The 16,693-nt window shown below is 48.6% G+C and overlaps 1 protein-coding gene across 11 annotated transcripts in view; it reads left to right on the top strand.

The window, feature by feature from the left end:
• Positions 1 to 16,693, top strand: part of ano5 (anoctamin 5) — a 114,044-nt gene that overhangs the window by 81,718 nt on the left and 15,633 nt on the right. For all 11 annotated transcript variants that reach the window (XM_033038663.1, XM_033038661.1, XM_033038665.1 and 8 more), the window contains 7 exons: positions 187 to 302; positions 3,111 to 3,245; positions 4,333 to 4,435; positions 7,302 to 7,362; positions 9,259 to 9,410; positions 13,485 to 13,559; positions 15,535 to 15,757. In XM_033038663.1, coding sequence (XP_032894554.1) covers positions 187 to 302; positions 3,111 to 3,245; positions 4,333 to 4,435; positions 7,302 to 7,362; positions 9,259 to 9,410; positions 13,485 to 13,559; positions 15,535 to 15,757 — 865 coding nt within the window. The remainder of the gene's footprint in view (positions 1 to 186; positions 303 to 3,110; positions 3,246 to 4,332; positions 4,436 to 7,301; positions 7,363 to 9,258; positions 9,411 to 13,484; positions 13,560 to 15,534; positions 15,758 to 16,693) is intronic.

Below are 16,693 nucleotides of genomic sequence, written 5' to 3'. Positions count from 1 at the left end.
TTTTTTTGTCGCCGCTGGATTTTGAAATGTTCAAAATCTTTTGGAGAAACTGATATGACGCCGGCAGTGGCTGAAAAAATGGGTCAAGTTTGGAAGGCCCTCTCTTTTCACAGCTGCTACCCGAGTCTCCAACATTTTTCTTTTTCCATTATTACTGCTGTCTGTTCATTGTGTGTGTTTCTATAGTGTAGATACTGGAAGAAGTCCCATGACTCAAAGAGTGATAATGAACGATACATATTATACAAGCGATGGGCTCGTTTTGGACAATTCTACAAGGAGCAGCCTCTTAACCTCATCAGGTAAGTCTTTGGAGAGATTGTATTGTACTGGCTTCAAACTGAGGTGAGCAAGCTCGTCTTTAGACTTGAGTTTAGACGCTTATCTACTAGGTATCTAAGTGAAACATAAAAGATTGCTAATGGCTTGGACACGCTAGAGGCAGGAAACATGTTCCCGATGTTGGGGGAGTCCAGAACCAGGGGCCACAGTTTAAGAATAAGGAGTAATCCATTTAGAACGGAGACGAGGAAACACTTTTTCTCACAGAGAGTTGTGAGTCTGTGGAATTCTCTGCCTCAGAGGGCGGTGGAGGCGGGTTCTCTGGATACTTTCAAGAGAGAGCTGGATAGGGCTCTTTAAGATAGCGGAGTCAAGGGATATGGGGAGAAGACAGGAACGGGGTACTGATTGGGGATGATCAGCCAAGATCACATTGAATGGCGGTGCTGGCTCGAAGGGCCGAATGGCCTACTCCTGCACCTATTGTCTATTGTCTAAGTGCTTATGTATGCTGATACGTACGGAACCTTATACAAAAATTAATTTAACTGTACCTCGGTACATGAGACAAATATTGAACCATACCATTGTGATACAACGTGGAAACGGGCCCTTCGGCCCATCGAGTCTGTACCGGCCAGCGATCGCCCCGTACATTAGCACTATCCTGCACAGTAGGATCAATTTGCAGAAGCCTATTAACCTACAAACCTGCGTGTCTTTGGAGTGTGGGAGGAAGCCGGAGCACCCGGAGTAAACCCACGCGGGTCACGGGGAGAACGTACAAAGTGAGTACAGACAGCACCCGTAGTCAGGATCGAACCCGGGTCTCTGGCGCTGTGAGGCAGCAACTCTACCGCTGCAACACCGTGCTGTTCAAGTTTCACTTTATCTCATTAGATGGTTTTCAAAGGTAGACAAAAATGCTGGAGAAACTCAGCGGGTGAGGCAGCTTCTATGGAGCGAAGGAAATAGGCAACGTTTCGGGTCGAAATCCTTCTTCAGACTGAGAGTCAGGGGAGAGGGGGACATGGAGATATAGAAGGGCAAGGTGTGAAAACGATTTTAAGATGACGCTTGTTAGAGCCACAGGGGCCGGAGAGACTCTGTAGAAAACCCCTCCATCAGCTCTCTCTTTTACTTTGCGACAGGTTACAAATCGGCTGCAGAAATGTGTACCACAAACATGGCTCAAATTACAAACCTAACAGAGCAGGCATTAGAATGGTAACAGTGTCAAATGGAGGTCAAATGTGGAGAGACAAGCGGAACAAAGGGAACTTGTGTGGACAGTTTACAAATCTCAAATTACCGTAGGAGCTGAATTAATTGAATCTTGGTTACCCTCCAGAAAGTGTTAAGGGCCTGTCCCACCTGGCCGTCATTTACGTGACAGGCCGGTAGTGAATGACGCGCGCCAATCGCGTGACGGTCGTACGTGTCATCATGCGTCCACACAGCCGCCTGGAGCGCGTGACGTCATTTGAAGATAGACACAAAATGCAGGTGTAAGTCAGCGGGACCGGCAGCATCTCTGGAGGGAAGGAATGGGTGATGTTTCGTGTTGAGACTCTTCTTCAGTCTGTCCCCCATTGTTATTCTACCCCTCCCCCCCCATCCTCATGGCGGTTCCTCAACGGCGGATCCTCATTCGTCCCTTCCCTCAGCGGCAGCGTCCTCACTCCCACGCGGTCCGCCCTCGTCCGACGGTCGGCGCCATCATCAACCACCGCGCCGACCTCTCCGCTAACGCCGCCGGGTCCCCTCCAGACACCTCCGTGGTGCCAACCCCGGGCCCCATCAAACCACGAGGCTCCACCTCCGCTCAGTCCGCTGACGCCTGCCTACCTGATCTCCCGGTTGCTAAACACTTTAACTCCCCCTCCCATTCCCACACTGACCTCTCTGTCCTGGGCCTCCTCCACTGTCAGAGTGAGGCCCAGCGCAAATTGGAGGAGCAGCACCTCATATTTCGCTTGGGCAGCTTACACCCCAGCGGTATGAACATTGACTTCTCTACCATTCTATATTTCCCTCTCCCCTGACTCTCGGCCTGAAGAAGGGTCTCGACCTGAAACGTCATCTATCCATGTTTTGGTAGTCAGAATAAAGGCATAGACTATTTTGCAAATGGAGTTCTGGTGCAGGATTCCCGAAAAATGAATTTGCAAGTTAAAATGGTAGTACAAAAGTCAAACGCAAAGCTAGCTTTTATTTCAAGAAGGCTAGAGTACAATGCTGAGGCTCTATAAGGCGCTGGTCAGGCCACATTTGGAGTATTGTGAACAATTTTGGGCACCGTATCTGAGGAAGGATGTGCCAGCTCTGGAGAGGGTCCAGAGGAGGTTTACACGAATGAGTGGGTTAACCTATGATGAGCGTTTGTCGGCACTGGGCCTGTACTCGCTGGGAATGTACACTGAGGAATGAGAGGACCTCATTGAAACCTGCCGAATAGTGAGTGGCTTAGTAGAGTGGATGTGGAGAGGATGTGTCCACTAATGGGAGAGTCTAGGACTAGAGGTCGTAGCCTCAGAATTAAAGAACGTTCTTTTAGGAAGATGAGGAGGAATTTCTTTAGTCAGAGGGTGGCGAATCCGTGGAATTCATTGTTACAGAGGGCTGTGGAGGACAAGTCAGTGGATATTTTTAAGGCAGAGATAGATAGATTCTTGATTAGTACGTGTGTCAGGGGTTATGGGGAGAAGGCAGGAGAATGGGGATAGGGGGGAGAGATAGATCAGCCACGATTGAATGGGCCAATCGTAGATTTGATGGGCCAAACGGCCTAATTCTGCTCCTACCACTTTCTGTTTTCTTTCTTCCAGAAAATATTACGGAGAGAAGATTGGAATATATTTTGCGTGGCTTGGATTCTACACGGAAATGTTGGGAATCGCTGGTGGAGTCGGCTTCCTCTGCTTTTTGTACGGCTGCATAACCAAGGATGGAAATGTGTGGAGGTAAGCGATCAGGGAACACAGGAGCAGGCCCTTCGGCCCACAATGTCTGTACCGGCAATCATCACAAGAAGTAGGAGTAAAATTAGGCCATTCGGCTCAGCAAGCCATTCAATCATGGCTGATCTATCTCTCCCTCCTAACCACCTCCTCCCCATAACCTCTGACACCCGTACGAAGCAATGATGCCAAGTTAAACTTCTCTCATTTGCTTGAACATGCATCATATCCCTTCATTCCCTGTATATCCATGTGCCTATCCAAAATGCTCTTAAGCACTATTAATGTATCTGCTTAAGAAGGAACTGCAGATGCTGGAAAAATCGAAAGTAGACAAAAAATGCTGGAGAAACTCAGCAGGTGAGGCAGCATCTATGGAGAAAAGGAGCAGGTGACGTTAGGGGTAGAGACCCTTCTTCAGACTGATATCTGGGGGGGGGGGGAGGGGGGGGGGGCTGTCGTAACAGCATTATAGGCCCCCGGGCAAAGCAGTGCGCTGGTGCCCCGACACTTCCAGTTTCTTTATGCCGAATCAAATATGCCGCCATGCACATGTGACGTTCTTCTCCGTTTTCATGTTCTACAATAACATTCTACAATACATAGATTAGCATGGGGCCCCTATGCTCGTAGGACCCCGGGCAACTGCCCAGCGTGCCCATGCGTTAAGACGGCCCTGGTGGGCACGTTCCAGGCACCCACCACACGTTGTGTAAGACGAAAAACTTGCCCCGCGAATCACCTTTAAACTTTGTGCCTCTCCCATTGAACGTAGAATATGGAACCGTACAGCACCAGAACAGTCTCTTTGGCCCATAATATCTCGGAGAAAACCCACGCAGGTCACGGGAAGATCGTGCAAACTCCCTACAGACAGCACCCGTAGTCGGGATCGAACCCGGGTCTCTGGCGCTGTGAGGCGACAACTCTACCGCTGCGCCACCGTGGCTATAAATTTTACGATACAATACGATAGAACTTTATTTATCCCACGAGGGAAATTGATCTGCCGACAGTCATTATAGAATGTGAAATTATAAAACGCAAAGCAAGTGTTTAACTGACGAGTTCTTCTCTGCCTCCTCCCCAGTGATGAAATCTGTGATGCGGAGATCGGAGGCAAGATAATTATGTGTCCACTCTGTGACGGCTGTGACTTCTGGAGATTGAACATAACCTGTCAGTCAACCAAGGTGTGTAGATGTAAACATCCTGCCGGACAACGTCAGACTTGGCCCGCCCGCTCGCTGCAGCCCAGCCAGTGGAAGAATGATCATTCCAGAGCGCTGCGTTCTTTATTGCTTTCTAAAATATGTAGCGACCAGCTGCTTTTTTAAATGAAATCCATGTTCATAAGTGACAGGAGCAGAATTACAGCACGGTGAAGTATTGGGCCCAAGTCAGGCCTTTCCTCATGTTCGAAGCTGAGGACATTGGCTCTCCACATTTTCCCCACTGAAAGAGTAACAGCTTAATTTCAGAAGAGACTATAATACCGGCTGCATAGAGGTTAAGTTGTTGCCTTAAGAGGGTGTCCCACTGTACGAGCTAATTCAATAGTTTCCCCTGAGAAGCTCGGAGAATTACGGTAATAGCCGCTCGTAGGTACTCGGGGCTCTCGTGGACATTTTTCACACTGCTGAAAAACCTTCACGAGTTACCGCGTTTCCCGAGTACCTGCCGTTAGCGTTACGAGCCGCTAAGGGATGTCCCGAGCTCCGACGTACCCGCTACGTAATTTCTCTGTGCTTACCACGAGATTAATTTTTTTTAAACTCGGGAGAGCTCTTGAATTAGCTCGTACAGTGTGATGGACCCTTTACAGCGCTTGCAGCGCCGGAGACCCGGGTTCGATCCTGACTACGGGTGCTGCCTGTACGCAGTTTGTACGTTCTCCCCGTGACCTGCGTGGGTTTTCTCCAAGATCTTCGGTTTCCTCCCACACTACAAAGACGTACAGGTTTGTGGGCTAATTGGCTTGGCATTAATGTAAATTGTCCCTAGTGTGTGTAGGATAGTGTTAATGTGTGGGTATTGCTGGTCTGTGTGGACTCGGTGTGCTAGTGGATACATATCGAGACAGCAGCAGAGGTTGGATCATGATACTGTGTAGATATTCTTTAGCATTGCCAGCAGACGTTAATGCTCTTTGTAATTATCTATTGTCCATCTGTAGTTACAACATTTCACACCTGAGGAAGTAATTTCATGCAGAAAGAGCATTTATTATGTTTCAGTGATGCAGGGATAGATCGAATTAGAAATAGCATACTGGTATGTTCATGCTTAATTAAGACAGAGGACTTTATTAAAGTTTAAAGATAACCTATTTTAAAAGGCTCTCGGTGAGAAACTTTCCAATTGTATGAAACTGATCCACGCCTATCGTAATTCAGATCAGTTTAAGATCGGTGAGACCAAGCGCAGGCTCGCTGATTATTTTGCTCACTCCGCCTAAAATTGAACGATCTCCCGGTTGCTAAACACTTTAACTCCCCCTCCCATTCCCACACTGACCTTCCTGTCCTGGGCCTCCTGCACTGTCAGTGAGGCCCAGCGCAAATTGGAGGAACAGCACCTCATATTTCGCTTGGGCAGCTTACACCCCAGCGGTAAGAACATTGACTTCTCTAACTTCAAGTAACCCTTGCTTTCCCCCTCTCTCCATCCCTCCCCCATTCCTATTTCTCTGACCAGTCTGACTGTCCCATTGATTAAATTGTATCTTTGTATGCCTTGTTGTCACCTTTTCCGAGCTAACAATGATCTATCCGTGATCCTCGTCCCCTTTGATGTCTCGTTTTCACACCTTGCCCTTCCTTATCTCTGTGTCTCCCTCTCCGCTGACTCAGTCTGAAGAAGGGTGTCGACCCAAGACATCACCCATTCCTGATATCCAGAGACGCTGCCTGTCCCGCTGAGTTACTCCAGCGTTTTGTATTTATCTCCGGTGTAAACCAGCATCTGCAGTTCCTTCCTCCACAGGCAATCTCAGTCAGGTTAGTTTATTGCCTTATATCCCAAGGTGCAACAACATTCTTTGTTCACATGAAGCTTACAGAGTTAACAGTAGAAATACAGGAATGATAAATACAGTGGCGCAGCGGCAGAGTTGCCGCGTTACAGCATTTACAGCGCCAGACACCCGGGTTCGATCCCGACTACGGGTGCTGTCTGTACGGAGTTTGCACGTTCTCCCCGTGACCTGCGTGGGTTTTCTCCGAGATCTTCCGTTTCCTCCCACACTCCAAAGACGTACAGGTGTGTAGGTTAAACGGCTTGGTGCAAGTGTAAATTGTCCCTAGTGTGTGTAGGATAGTATTAGTGTGCGGGGATTGCTGGTGGGCGCGGACTCGATGGGCCGAAGGGCCTGTTTCCGCGCTGAACTGAAAAACGAAACAATAAATGCAATTCATTCAAGATTATACTGCATAGGATCATACAGTGTGGAAACAGGCCCTTCGGCCCAACTTGCCCACACCGGCCAACATGTCCCAGCTACACTAGTCCCACCTGCCTGCGCTTGGTCCCTATCCCTCCAAACCTGAATCTGAAAGATTGATATACAATACAAATTTATTGTCATTTGAGCCTCAGTGAGACTCAAACGAAATTTCGTTTCCACAGCCATACAAACAAAGACAATGTCCTACAGACATACACACAATTAAATTCACACAAACATCCATCACAGTGAACCCACTGTGATGGAAGGCAAAGTCTTTTCTCTCCCCTGCTCTCAATTTCTCTCCCGATGTCCAAGCCCCAGGCGGGTGATGATAAGTCCCACGGCCATTTTAGGCCGCGCGGGGCGATTTACGGCCCCGCTCCCGGTCTGAAAGTACAAGATTGGAACCCCCACGGGCGATGGTGAGTCCCACGGCCATGAAGCCGCGCCAGGTGATGTACGGTCCCGGTCCGGGTCGTTCCAACCCCGCGACACGGGCTGGAGAGGTCGCGTTGCGGGAGCTCCGGGGAGCGGTCTCTCTCTCCCCCCGGATCCGCGAGCTCCCAATATGATATGTTGGTTATTTAATGCATTCTCTTTTCTGTTCACAGAATTCTCACTTGTTTGACAACGCAGCTACCTTGTTCTTCGCTGTTTTTATGGGTATCTGGGGTAAGTAAGTCCGCTTGGACTGGAAATAATAATAGGAAATTAACTATTCTTTTCAGTTAATTGATATTAGCCCAATAACATCCTTAGAGAGCAACAACATTTTGACTCTTTTTGAATTTCTTACAGAGATAATTTAGAAACATAGACACATAGAAACATAGAAAATAGGTGCAGGAGGAGGCCATTCAGCCCTTCGAGCCAGCACCGCCATTCATTGTGATCATGGCTGATCGTCCCCAATCAATAACCCGTGCCTGCCTTCTCCCCATATCCCTTGACTCCACTAGCCCCTAGAGCTCTATCTAACTCTCTCTTAAATCCATCCAGTGATTTGGCCTCCACTGCCCTCTGTGGCAGGGAATTCCACAAATTCACAACTCTCTGGGTGAAATTTTTTTTTCTCACCTCAGTCTTAAATAGCCTCCCCTTTATTCTAAGACTGTGAGTGGTGAGACTGTGTCATTTCTTACGGAGAGATTTGTAGATGTAGCCCAGTCCATCACACAGACTAGACTTCCCACCATTGACTTCATCTACACTTTACTCTGCCTTAGAAAAGCAGTCAACATAATCAATGACGTCCCACCCTGGTCATTCCAACACCTTTGTGCAAAAACGTCACCCCTCAGATTCCTTCTAAATCTTTCCCCCTTCACCTTAAACCTCTGTCCTCTGGTCCTCGATTCACCCACTCTGGGCAAGAGAGTCTGTGCATCCATCCGATCTATACCTCTCATGATTCTGTACGTCTCTATAAGATCACCCCTCATTATTTGGATAACATGCAAAGCTTTTCACTGCACACATGACAATAATTAACAAACCTAAGAATATCTGAGTTTCAAAATTTAAGATGGGAAGAAGGTTGAGAACTGGACATGGGTTGAGTCACCATCACACAGACCCAACCTCCCTTCCATCGACTCCATTTACACCTCACGCTGCCTCGGCAAGGCCGGCAGCATAACCAAGGACGAGTCGCTCCCTGGCCACTCCCTGTTCTCCCCCCTCCCATCGGGCAAATGTCTAGAAGTGTGAAAACACAAACCTCCAGATACAGGAGCAGTTGAACAGAATGATTAAACCCAAGATAGACACAAAGCTGGAGTAACTCAGCGGGACAGGCAGCATCTCTGGAGAGGGGGAATGGGTGACTTTTCGGGTCGAGACCCTTCTTCAGACTGGCTAGGGATAAGGGAAACGAGAGATATAGACGGTGATGTGGAGAGATAAAGAACAATGAATGAAAGATATGCAAAAAAGTAACGATGATAAAAGAAACGGATCATTGTCAGCTGTTTGTTGGGTGAAAACGAGAAGCTGGTGCGACTTGGGTGGGGGAGGGATGGAGAGAGTGGGAATACCGGGGCTACCTGAGGTGAGAGAAATCAATATTCATACCACTGGGTTGTCAACCTACAGCGAGCAAGATAGATCACTCGACGAAAAAGACGTAGTACGGTCATGGGCAGATTCATGGGTAATTTTCGTCCCCATTTCCGTAACCGGCTTCCGTCTCCGCACCAAAGATCCCGTAGGATAACTAGTGTGGAGACGGGAGCCGGTTACGGAAACATCCTCGTAAAAATAAAAGTTATTTGGTAAAAATCTTCACCTCATTTTCAGAATTTTAATTTATTAACATAAACTGTTCCCCCACAACGTTGATTACACTGCGGGTCGGGTCGGGTTGGGTCCGGTTACGGAAATGGATGAAAAAAAGGCCCACGTTCCGCTCCATTGCGTACTACACGTCAGCCCCATTGCATTCAGCAGGAGTGGTCTATCTTGCTCCGCTATAGGATCTTTGCTGTAAGCTGCCCAAGCGAAATATGAGATGCTGTTCCTCCAATTTGCGTTAAATGACAATGTCTCTTGTCTCTGTGTTCTGGGCAGTGACTCTGTTTCTGGAGCTGTGGAAGCGGCGACAAGCCAAGCTGGAGTACGAGTGGGACTTGGTGGACTTTGAAGAGGAGCAGCAGCAGCTCCAGATCCGCCCTGAATATGAGGCAAATTGTAGTCACCACAAGAAAAACCCTGTCACTCAGGTGTGGATGAAACCTCTGCTCTCCATTGTAGTTCACTAAAGGGCCTGTCCCACTTACGTATCCTTGTCACGCAAATTACGCGACCCTGGGGTCGGGTTGAGCCGCGACGGTCCCGCGAAGGTCGGGCGCGATTTCATGCGTACGCACAGCCGTCTGGAGCGCGTGACGTCATTTGAAGATGGACACAAAGCTGGAGTAACTCAGCGGGACTGGCAGCATCTCTGGAGAGAAGCAATGGGTGAAGTTTCGTGTCGAGACTCATCTTCAGTATGAAATGAAGGGTCTTGACCCGAAACGTCACCCGTTGCCTCTCTCCAGAGATGCTGGCGGTCCCGCTGAGTTACTCCTGCATTTTGCGTCTATCTTCAATTTTCTTGGCCCCTCTCAGGGAGTAGAAGTGGGGGCGGACCCGGACCGCAACGGCCGTGAGCCCAAGGCCGAGTTCGGCGATCGTTTGCCTGCTTCTGCTGCTGTTGAAGGTCTTGGGCCTGTCCCACTTTGGCCGTCAGTAACGCGACAGGCCGTTGGCGTGCGAAGATTTTGTTCGCTACAAAAATTTCGGAGCCCCGTGCGATGTGGCGCACAATTACATACCCCTCCGCGCTTCTCAGTGGGACCGGCCCCGCACGGCCATACGATGCCCGTACGCCTCAACGCGACCACGAGGTCGTGTAATTTGCGTGCCAAGGACACGTAAGTGGGACAGGCCCTTTATGCACCCCTCCATTGCTGCGAACACATGAACATTTATGCACGAGTTCACATGCGTGTGTATGCGTAGATGCGTGTAGCAGGGAAATTCATACAGTGTGGATTCTGTCATTTTCCACTATTATAGTTTGTTTTTACATGTGTATATATAGTTGAAAGAAGGGTCTCGACCTGAAACATCACCCATTCCTTCTCTCCAGAGACGTTTCGGGTCGAGACCCTTCCTCAGACTGGGAAACGAGACGTATAGACGATGATGCAGCGCAGGTGTCGGCAACCTGCGGCCCCCGGGCCGAATGCGGCCCGTAACCCGAAATAATCCGTCTCGCAGGCGGATTTTTTTTTTCCATAATTCCCGCCGACTTCCATCATCTCCGGTACCTCCCGGGCCCGAGGCCACGGTGACGTTAAGGGCGCCTGCGCTGGCAGCCGCAATGGCGGAGCAGCGCCGAGCTCTGGCTGTACCGCATCCTGCGCAAAGCCGCCGGCACGGCCGTGCACCCTCTGTGTCTGGGCTTCACAGTCGGGATCGGTTTTGTCAATAAGCCGGGAACGAGGCGTCCTCGAGTGGGCGGGATCCATGCGTACACGTGATATATGTGGGCTGCCATCCGCTCACTGACGTGCGTCCCGGCCCCTATGTAAAACAAGGTAGAGAGATATAGAACAATGAGCCCGTAGTCAGGCTCAAACTCTGGTCTCTGGCGCTGTTACAGCAGCAACTCCACCGCTGCTCCACCGTGCCACAGAGATCCATGGGTATACAAAGAGTCGACACATAAAGGGCACCAACATCCCCCCCCCTCAGCCTCACTGACTGTCAAGTCTGTCAAAATATTTGAACATTTCCAACATTAAAATCATTCAAAACCTATTTTCCTTCTAGACTAAATATTTGAAAAACACTTGAACACCAGAACCACAAGCACTTACTTGAAATGGGGTTAATTACTAATTTTGACCATTTTTACGGAGTTTATTATTTTATTTAATATTATAAATCACAATCATTAGAAAAAGATTTGGACAAGTGCATGGATAGGACATTGTACACTCTGGAGTTTAGAAGGATGAGAGGACATCTTATTGAAACGCATAAGATTATTAAGGGTTTGGACACGCTAGAGGCAGGAAACATGTTCCTGATGTTCGGGGAGTCCAGAACCAGGGGCCACAGTTTAAGAATAAGGAGTAAGCCATTTAGAACAGAGACGAGGAAACACTTTTTCTCACAGAGAGTGGTGAGTCTGTGGAATTCTCTGCCTCAGAGGGCGGTGGAGGCGGGTTCTCTGGATGCTTTCAAGAGAGAGCTAGATAGGGCTCTTAAAAATAGCGGAGTCAGGGGATATGGGGAGAAGGCAGATGAATGGGGTTTACGAGAGATAGATCAGCCATGATTGAATGGCGGAGTAGACTTGACGAGCCGAACGGCCTTATTCTGCTCCTATCACATGAAATTATGAGCCAGATCCCCTGGCAAGACATGGGTCCTGACCTGAAACGTCCAGAGATGCTGCCTGACCCGCTGAGTTACTCCAGCACTCTGTGAAACGTCACCCATCCATGTTCTCCACAGATGCTGCCTGACCCGCTGAGTTACTCCAGCACTCTGTGAAACGTCACCCATTCATGTTCTCCACAGATGCTGCCTGACCCGCTGAGTTACTCCAGCACTCTGTGTCTAACTTTCCACTCAATCTCAGTGCACTTGACAATAAAATAAACTAAACACACCTTCATCCACCCGATAAATTCCACTCTCATGTCCACCCACTAACTGTGACTAACTAAACCAACTCAGTGTTGGCTTTGAATTTCCAGTATTTATATATTTAATTTACTGTGGCCTTAGAAGCAGTAGCTTGTGTTTGCATTTTGTGTTTTTTATTTACAGTAATAATTTGTATTGGAGCAGGATTGTGTTTATCTCCTTCTCTGCTTTCAGGAGTGAAATGTAAGCATTTATCAAAAACTAGTGGTGCCTCTGAAGAAGGGTCTCGACCCAAAACGTCGCCTATTTGCTTCGCTCCTTAGATGCTGCCTCACCCGCTGAGTTTCTCCAGCATTTTGGTCTACCTGCCTAACCAAATACTGGATCAGTGAAATCTTCCCAGCGTTCGACAAAAATACTGAACTCGTAGAAATCTTTAGCGGGAATATTAACCACCGTTTTCCAATCTAATAACACATGGCACCAGTGTCCTGTCCCAAAATGTCACGTATCCATGTTCTCCACAGATGCTGACTGACCCTTTGGCCAAATTTGTCCATGCCGACCAACGTGCCTTATCTAAGTTTAGTTTAGCGATGCCGTGCGGAAACAGGCCCTTCGGCCCACCGAGTCCGCACCGACCAGCGATCCCCGCGCATTTTTATGCCCCTGTCCCAGTTATGAAACCTGAACGGAAACCTCTGGAGACTTTGCGCCCCACCCAAGGTTTCCTTGCGGTTCCCGGAGGTTGCAGGTGGTTGCCGGAGGTTGCAGGTAGTGGAAGCAGGTAGGGAGACTGACAAAAACCTCCGGGAACCGCACGGAAACCTTGGGTGGGGCGCAAAGTCTCCAGAGGTTTCCGTTCAGGTTTCCTAAGTGGGACAGGGGCATGCTACACACACTAGGGACAATTTACATTTATACCAAGCCAATTAACCTACAAACTTGTACGTCTTTGAAGAGTGGAAAGAAAGCAAAGATCTCGGTGAAAACCCACGCACAAGAACGTACAAACTCCGTACAGACAGCACCCGTAGTTGGGATCGAACCCGGGTCTCTCCACAGCCCCTGACCCACATGCCTCATTCCATATAGGCAGATCGTTACATATACCCACCACCCTCTGTATGAAGAGGTTGCCCCTCAAGATCCTATTAAATCTCTCCCCTCGCACTATAAACCTGTGTACTCTGGTTTTCGATTCTCCTACCGTGGCTATAAGGCCCTGTGCCTTCATCTTATCAATTTCCCTCTCCATGTTATACATCGCTGTAAGATCACCCCCTAGCCTCCAGAGTTCCAAGAAAAAAAAGTCCTGATCTGCCCAACTTTTCCCCATAGCCCAGGACCCCAAGTCCCGGCAACATCCTCGTGAATCTTCTCTTCACTTTTTCAAGTTTGACGAAATCCTTCCTCTTGGAGGGTGATGAAAAACTTGACACAATTCTCCAAATGAGGCCTCAACAACATTTTGTACAATTGTGTTTGTTGTTGTAAACCAGTATTCGGAGTTCCTTGTGTCTACGTATGTTAGTTATTCACTTGACGGGAATCTGATTTTGGACTCATTGGCATTTGTAAAATCGTCTGGATTATAATATTTGGGAATGCTTGGTATTTTACCTGTTGTAACATATGCCCCTCAATTTCAGGAACTTGAGCCTTATATACCGATATCGAATCAAGCGTTCCGCTTTGTTTTGTCGGGAGCTACTGTCTTGTTTTGGGTAAGTGTGTTTTTACAATCCTCAATGCCAAAGCCTGGTGTGAAGTCCATTAAAAACAGGAAGGAGAACTTCGGTTTAGTCTAGTCTTGAGAGGTACAGCGTGGAAACAGGCCCTTCGGCCGACCAGGTCTGCCGACCAGCGATCATTAGTTCTATCCTGCACGCTCGGGTCAATTTGTAGAAGACAATTAAACCTACGAACCTGCACTTCTTTAGAATGCAGGAGGAAACCCGAGCACCCGGAGAAAACCCACGAGATCACGCGGAGAACATACAAACTCCGAACAGACAGCACCCGTAGTCGGGATCGAACCCGGGTCTCTGGCGCTGTAAGGCCGTGACTCCACCACTGCTGGCCAGCGATCACTCCATCCACGAGCACTATCTTATTCAGTTCAGTATTCAGTACTTATACACTAGGAACAACTTAGAATTTACAGAAGCCAATTAACCTACAAACTTATTCGTCTTCGGCAAGTGGGAGGAAACCGGATCATCCGGAGAAAACGCAGGCATTCACAGGGAGAACGTACAAACTCCGTACAGACAGCACCCTGGAGCTGTGAGGCAGCAACTCTACCGCTCTGCGTCTGTTGGTCATTTAATGGAACGGCCCACAGATAATGGACAGAAATAAGTCGGCCCCAACGTCTGGTTCTTGATCCCACCGTGTGCTGATCCGCTGAGCGACCATCGCGTGCTGGAGTGTGCACCATAGTCACCATCGGTGCCATAGGAGATGACACAGTGCGGTCTCTCACTGATTCTCTGTTGGATAAAGTGGGTCAATTTCACTGGAAGAAGGGTCTCGATCTGAAGCGTCACCCATCCACGTTCTCCAGAGACGCTGCCTGACCTACTGAGTTACTCCAGCACTCTGTGTCCTGTTTTGACTGTTTGTCAAAAGACGCTCTCCAGCATCAATGGGGCAGCACGGTGGAGCAGGAGTAGAGTTGCTGCCTGACCATCACCAGAGACCCGAGTTCGGGCATTCCCCCCGTGAACGCGTGGGTTTTCTCCGAGATCTTCGGTTTCCTCCCACACTCCAAAGACGTACAGGTTTGGAGGTTAATAGGCTTGGTGCAAAATGTAAAATTGTCCCTAGTGTGTTTCGGATGGTGTCAATGTGTGGGGATCGCTGGTGGGCACGGACACGGTGGGCTGAAGGGCCTGTTCCCGCGCTGTATCTCTAAACTAATCTAAATGAACTGTAGCTATTGAGGGCAGCAATAATCGCTGTGTTCTCCCAAATTCACACAGTTAATACAGACCACCAATTGAGTGTCATTGGCCAAGGTGCATCAGACATTACTCCAGCACTCAGTGTCTATCTTGGGTCAATATTATTGTGCAGCGGATTGTAGATGCAGCCCAGACCATCCATCGCACACACTAACCTCCCTTCTATTGACTCCATCTACACCTCACGCTGCCTCGGCAAGGCCAGCAGTATAATCAAGGACAAGTCGCACCCCGGCCACTCCCTCTTCTCCCCTCTCCCATCGGGCAAAAGGTACAGAAGTGTGAAAACGCACACCTTCAGATTCAGGGACAGTTTCTTCCCAGCTGTTATCAGGCAACTGAACCATCCCACCACAACCCGAGAGCAGTCCTGAACTACCAGGTGTAAGAGGTTATGGAAACAAGGCAGGAGAATGGGGTTAGGAGGGAGAGATAGATCAGCCATGATTGAATGGTGGAGTAGACTTGATGGGCTGAATGGCCTAATTCTACTCCTATTCCTTATGACCTACTATGTATCTCATTGGTGACCCTTGGACTACCTTTGATCGGAGTTTGCTGGCTTTGCCTTGCATTAAACGCTATTCGCTTATCATATATCTACCTGTACACTGTAAACGGCTCGATTGTGATGGTGTATTGTCTTTCCGCTGACTGGTTAGCAAGCGGCAAAAAGCTTCTCACTGTACACGTGACGGTAAACTGGACCGAACTTGTCTCTCTTCTTGCGTAGATCTTTCTAATCCTGATCTGTATCATTGCGGTCATCGTGTATCGCCTGTCCATGTACGCCTCCTTCGCCAAGATCACGGGGAGCATGAAGAATGTGAAGTACATCGGTACCTTGTTCACCCCGCAGATGGTGACCAGCGTCACTGCCTCCATCCTCAACTTCATCATCATCATGATCCTCAACTACTTCTACGAGAGGGTGGCCATCTGGATCACCGACCTGGGTACGTCTGAGGAATAATATTATTAATAATACAGACTAATAATATATTTTATTGTCATTGCACATAGGAGATTTGTTATACAGCTTCCATCCGATAGTCATAACTTAAACAACTAATAACATTTAGATACCACGAGAAACATGATTTATATTTAAAAAAAGAACAGTAAAACAGTCTAAAGTGCAAATATGTCTGTGCCGGGTCGATGTGCGTGAATACAGTTCATAGGGGGGAGGGGGGGACTCAGCAGGGCCAGTTCAGAGCAGCGATAGCTCTGGGGATGAAGCTGTACCTGAGTCTGGAGGTGCGGGTGTAGAAGGCCTTGTAACGTCTGCCAGAAGGTAGGAGTTCGAACAGACTATTGCAAGGGTGTGAGGAGTCTTTGTGGGTCCCGACCTGAATACCTGACCCCCAATGGATCTCAGAGGGAGGTGGAGGCCGCTTCCCTGGATACTTTCAAGAGAGAGCTAGATTAGGGCTCTTAAAGATAGCGGAGTCAGGAGATGTGGGGAGAAGGCAGGAACGGGGTACTGATTGGGGATGATCAGCCATGATCACATTGAATGGCGGTGGAGTCTTTGGAGTGTGGGAGGAAACAGAAGTTCCCGAAAAACTAAGAACAAAACTAGAAGAAAACATCGAAAAATAGGTGCAGGAGTAGGCCATTCGGCCCTTCAAGCCAGCACCGCCATTCAATAAGATCATGCCTGATCATCTAAAATCAGTACCCCGTTCCTACTTTCTCCCCATATCCCTTGATTCCTTTAGCCCTAAGACCTAAATCTTATGCCCCTGTCCCACGGTGCGAGTTCATTCCAAGAGCTCTCCCGAGTTTGCCCTGATTCGAACTCGGAGATTTACAGTAATGGCCACTCGTCGGTACTCGGGACTCTCGTGGACATTTATCAGCATGTTGAAAAATCTTCACGAGTCTTC

The sequence above is a fragment of the Amblyraja radiata genome, chromosome 20 (genome assembly GCF_010909765.2).
Source record: "Amblyraja radiata isolate CabotCenter1 chromosome 20, sAmbRad1.1.pri, whole genome shotgun sequence".
NCBI lineage: Eukaryota > Metazoa > Chordata > Chondrichthyes > Rajiformes > Rajidae > Amblyraja > Amblyraja radiata.
This window is presented reverse-complemented; position numbering and strand designations above follow the sequence as displayed.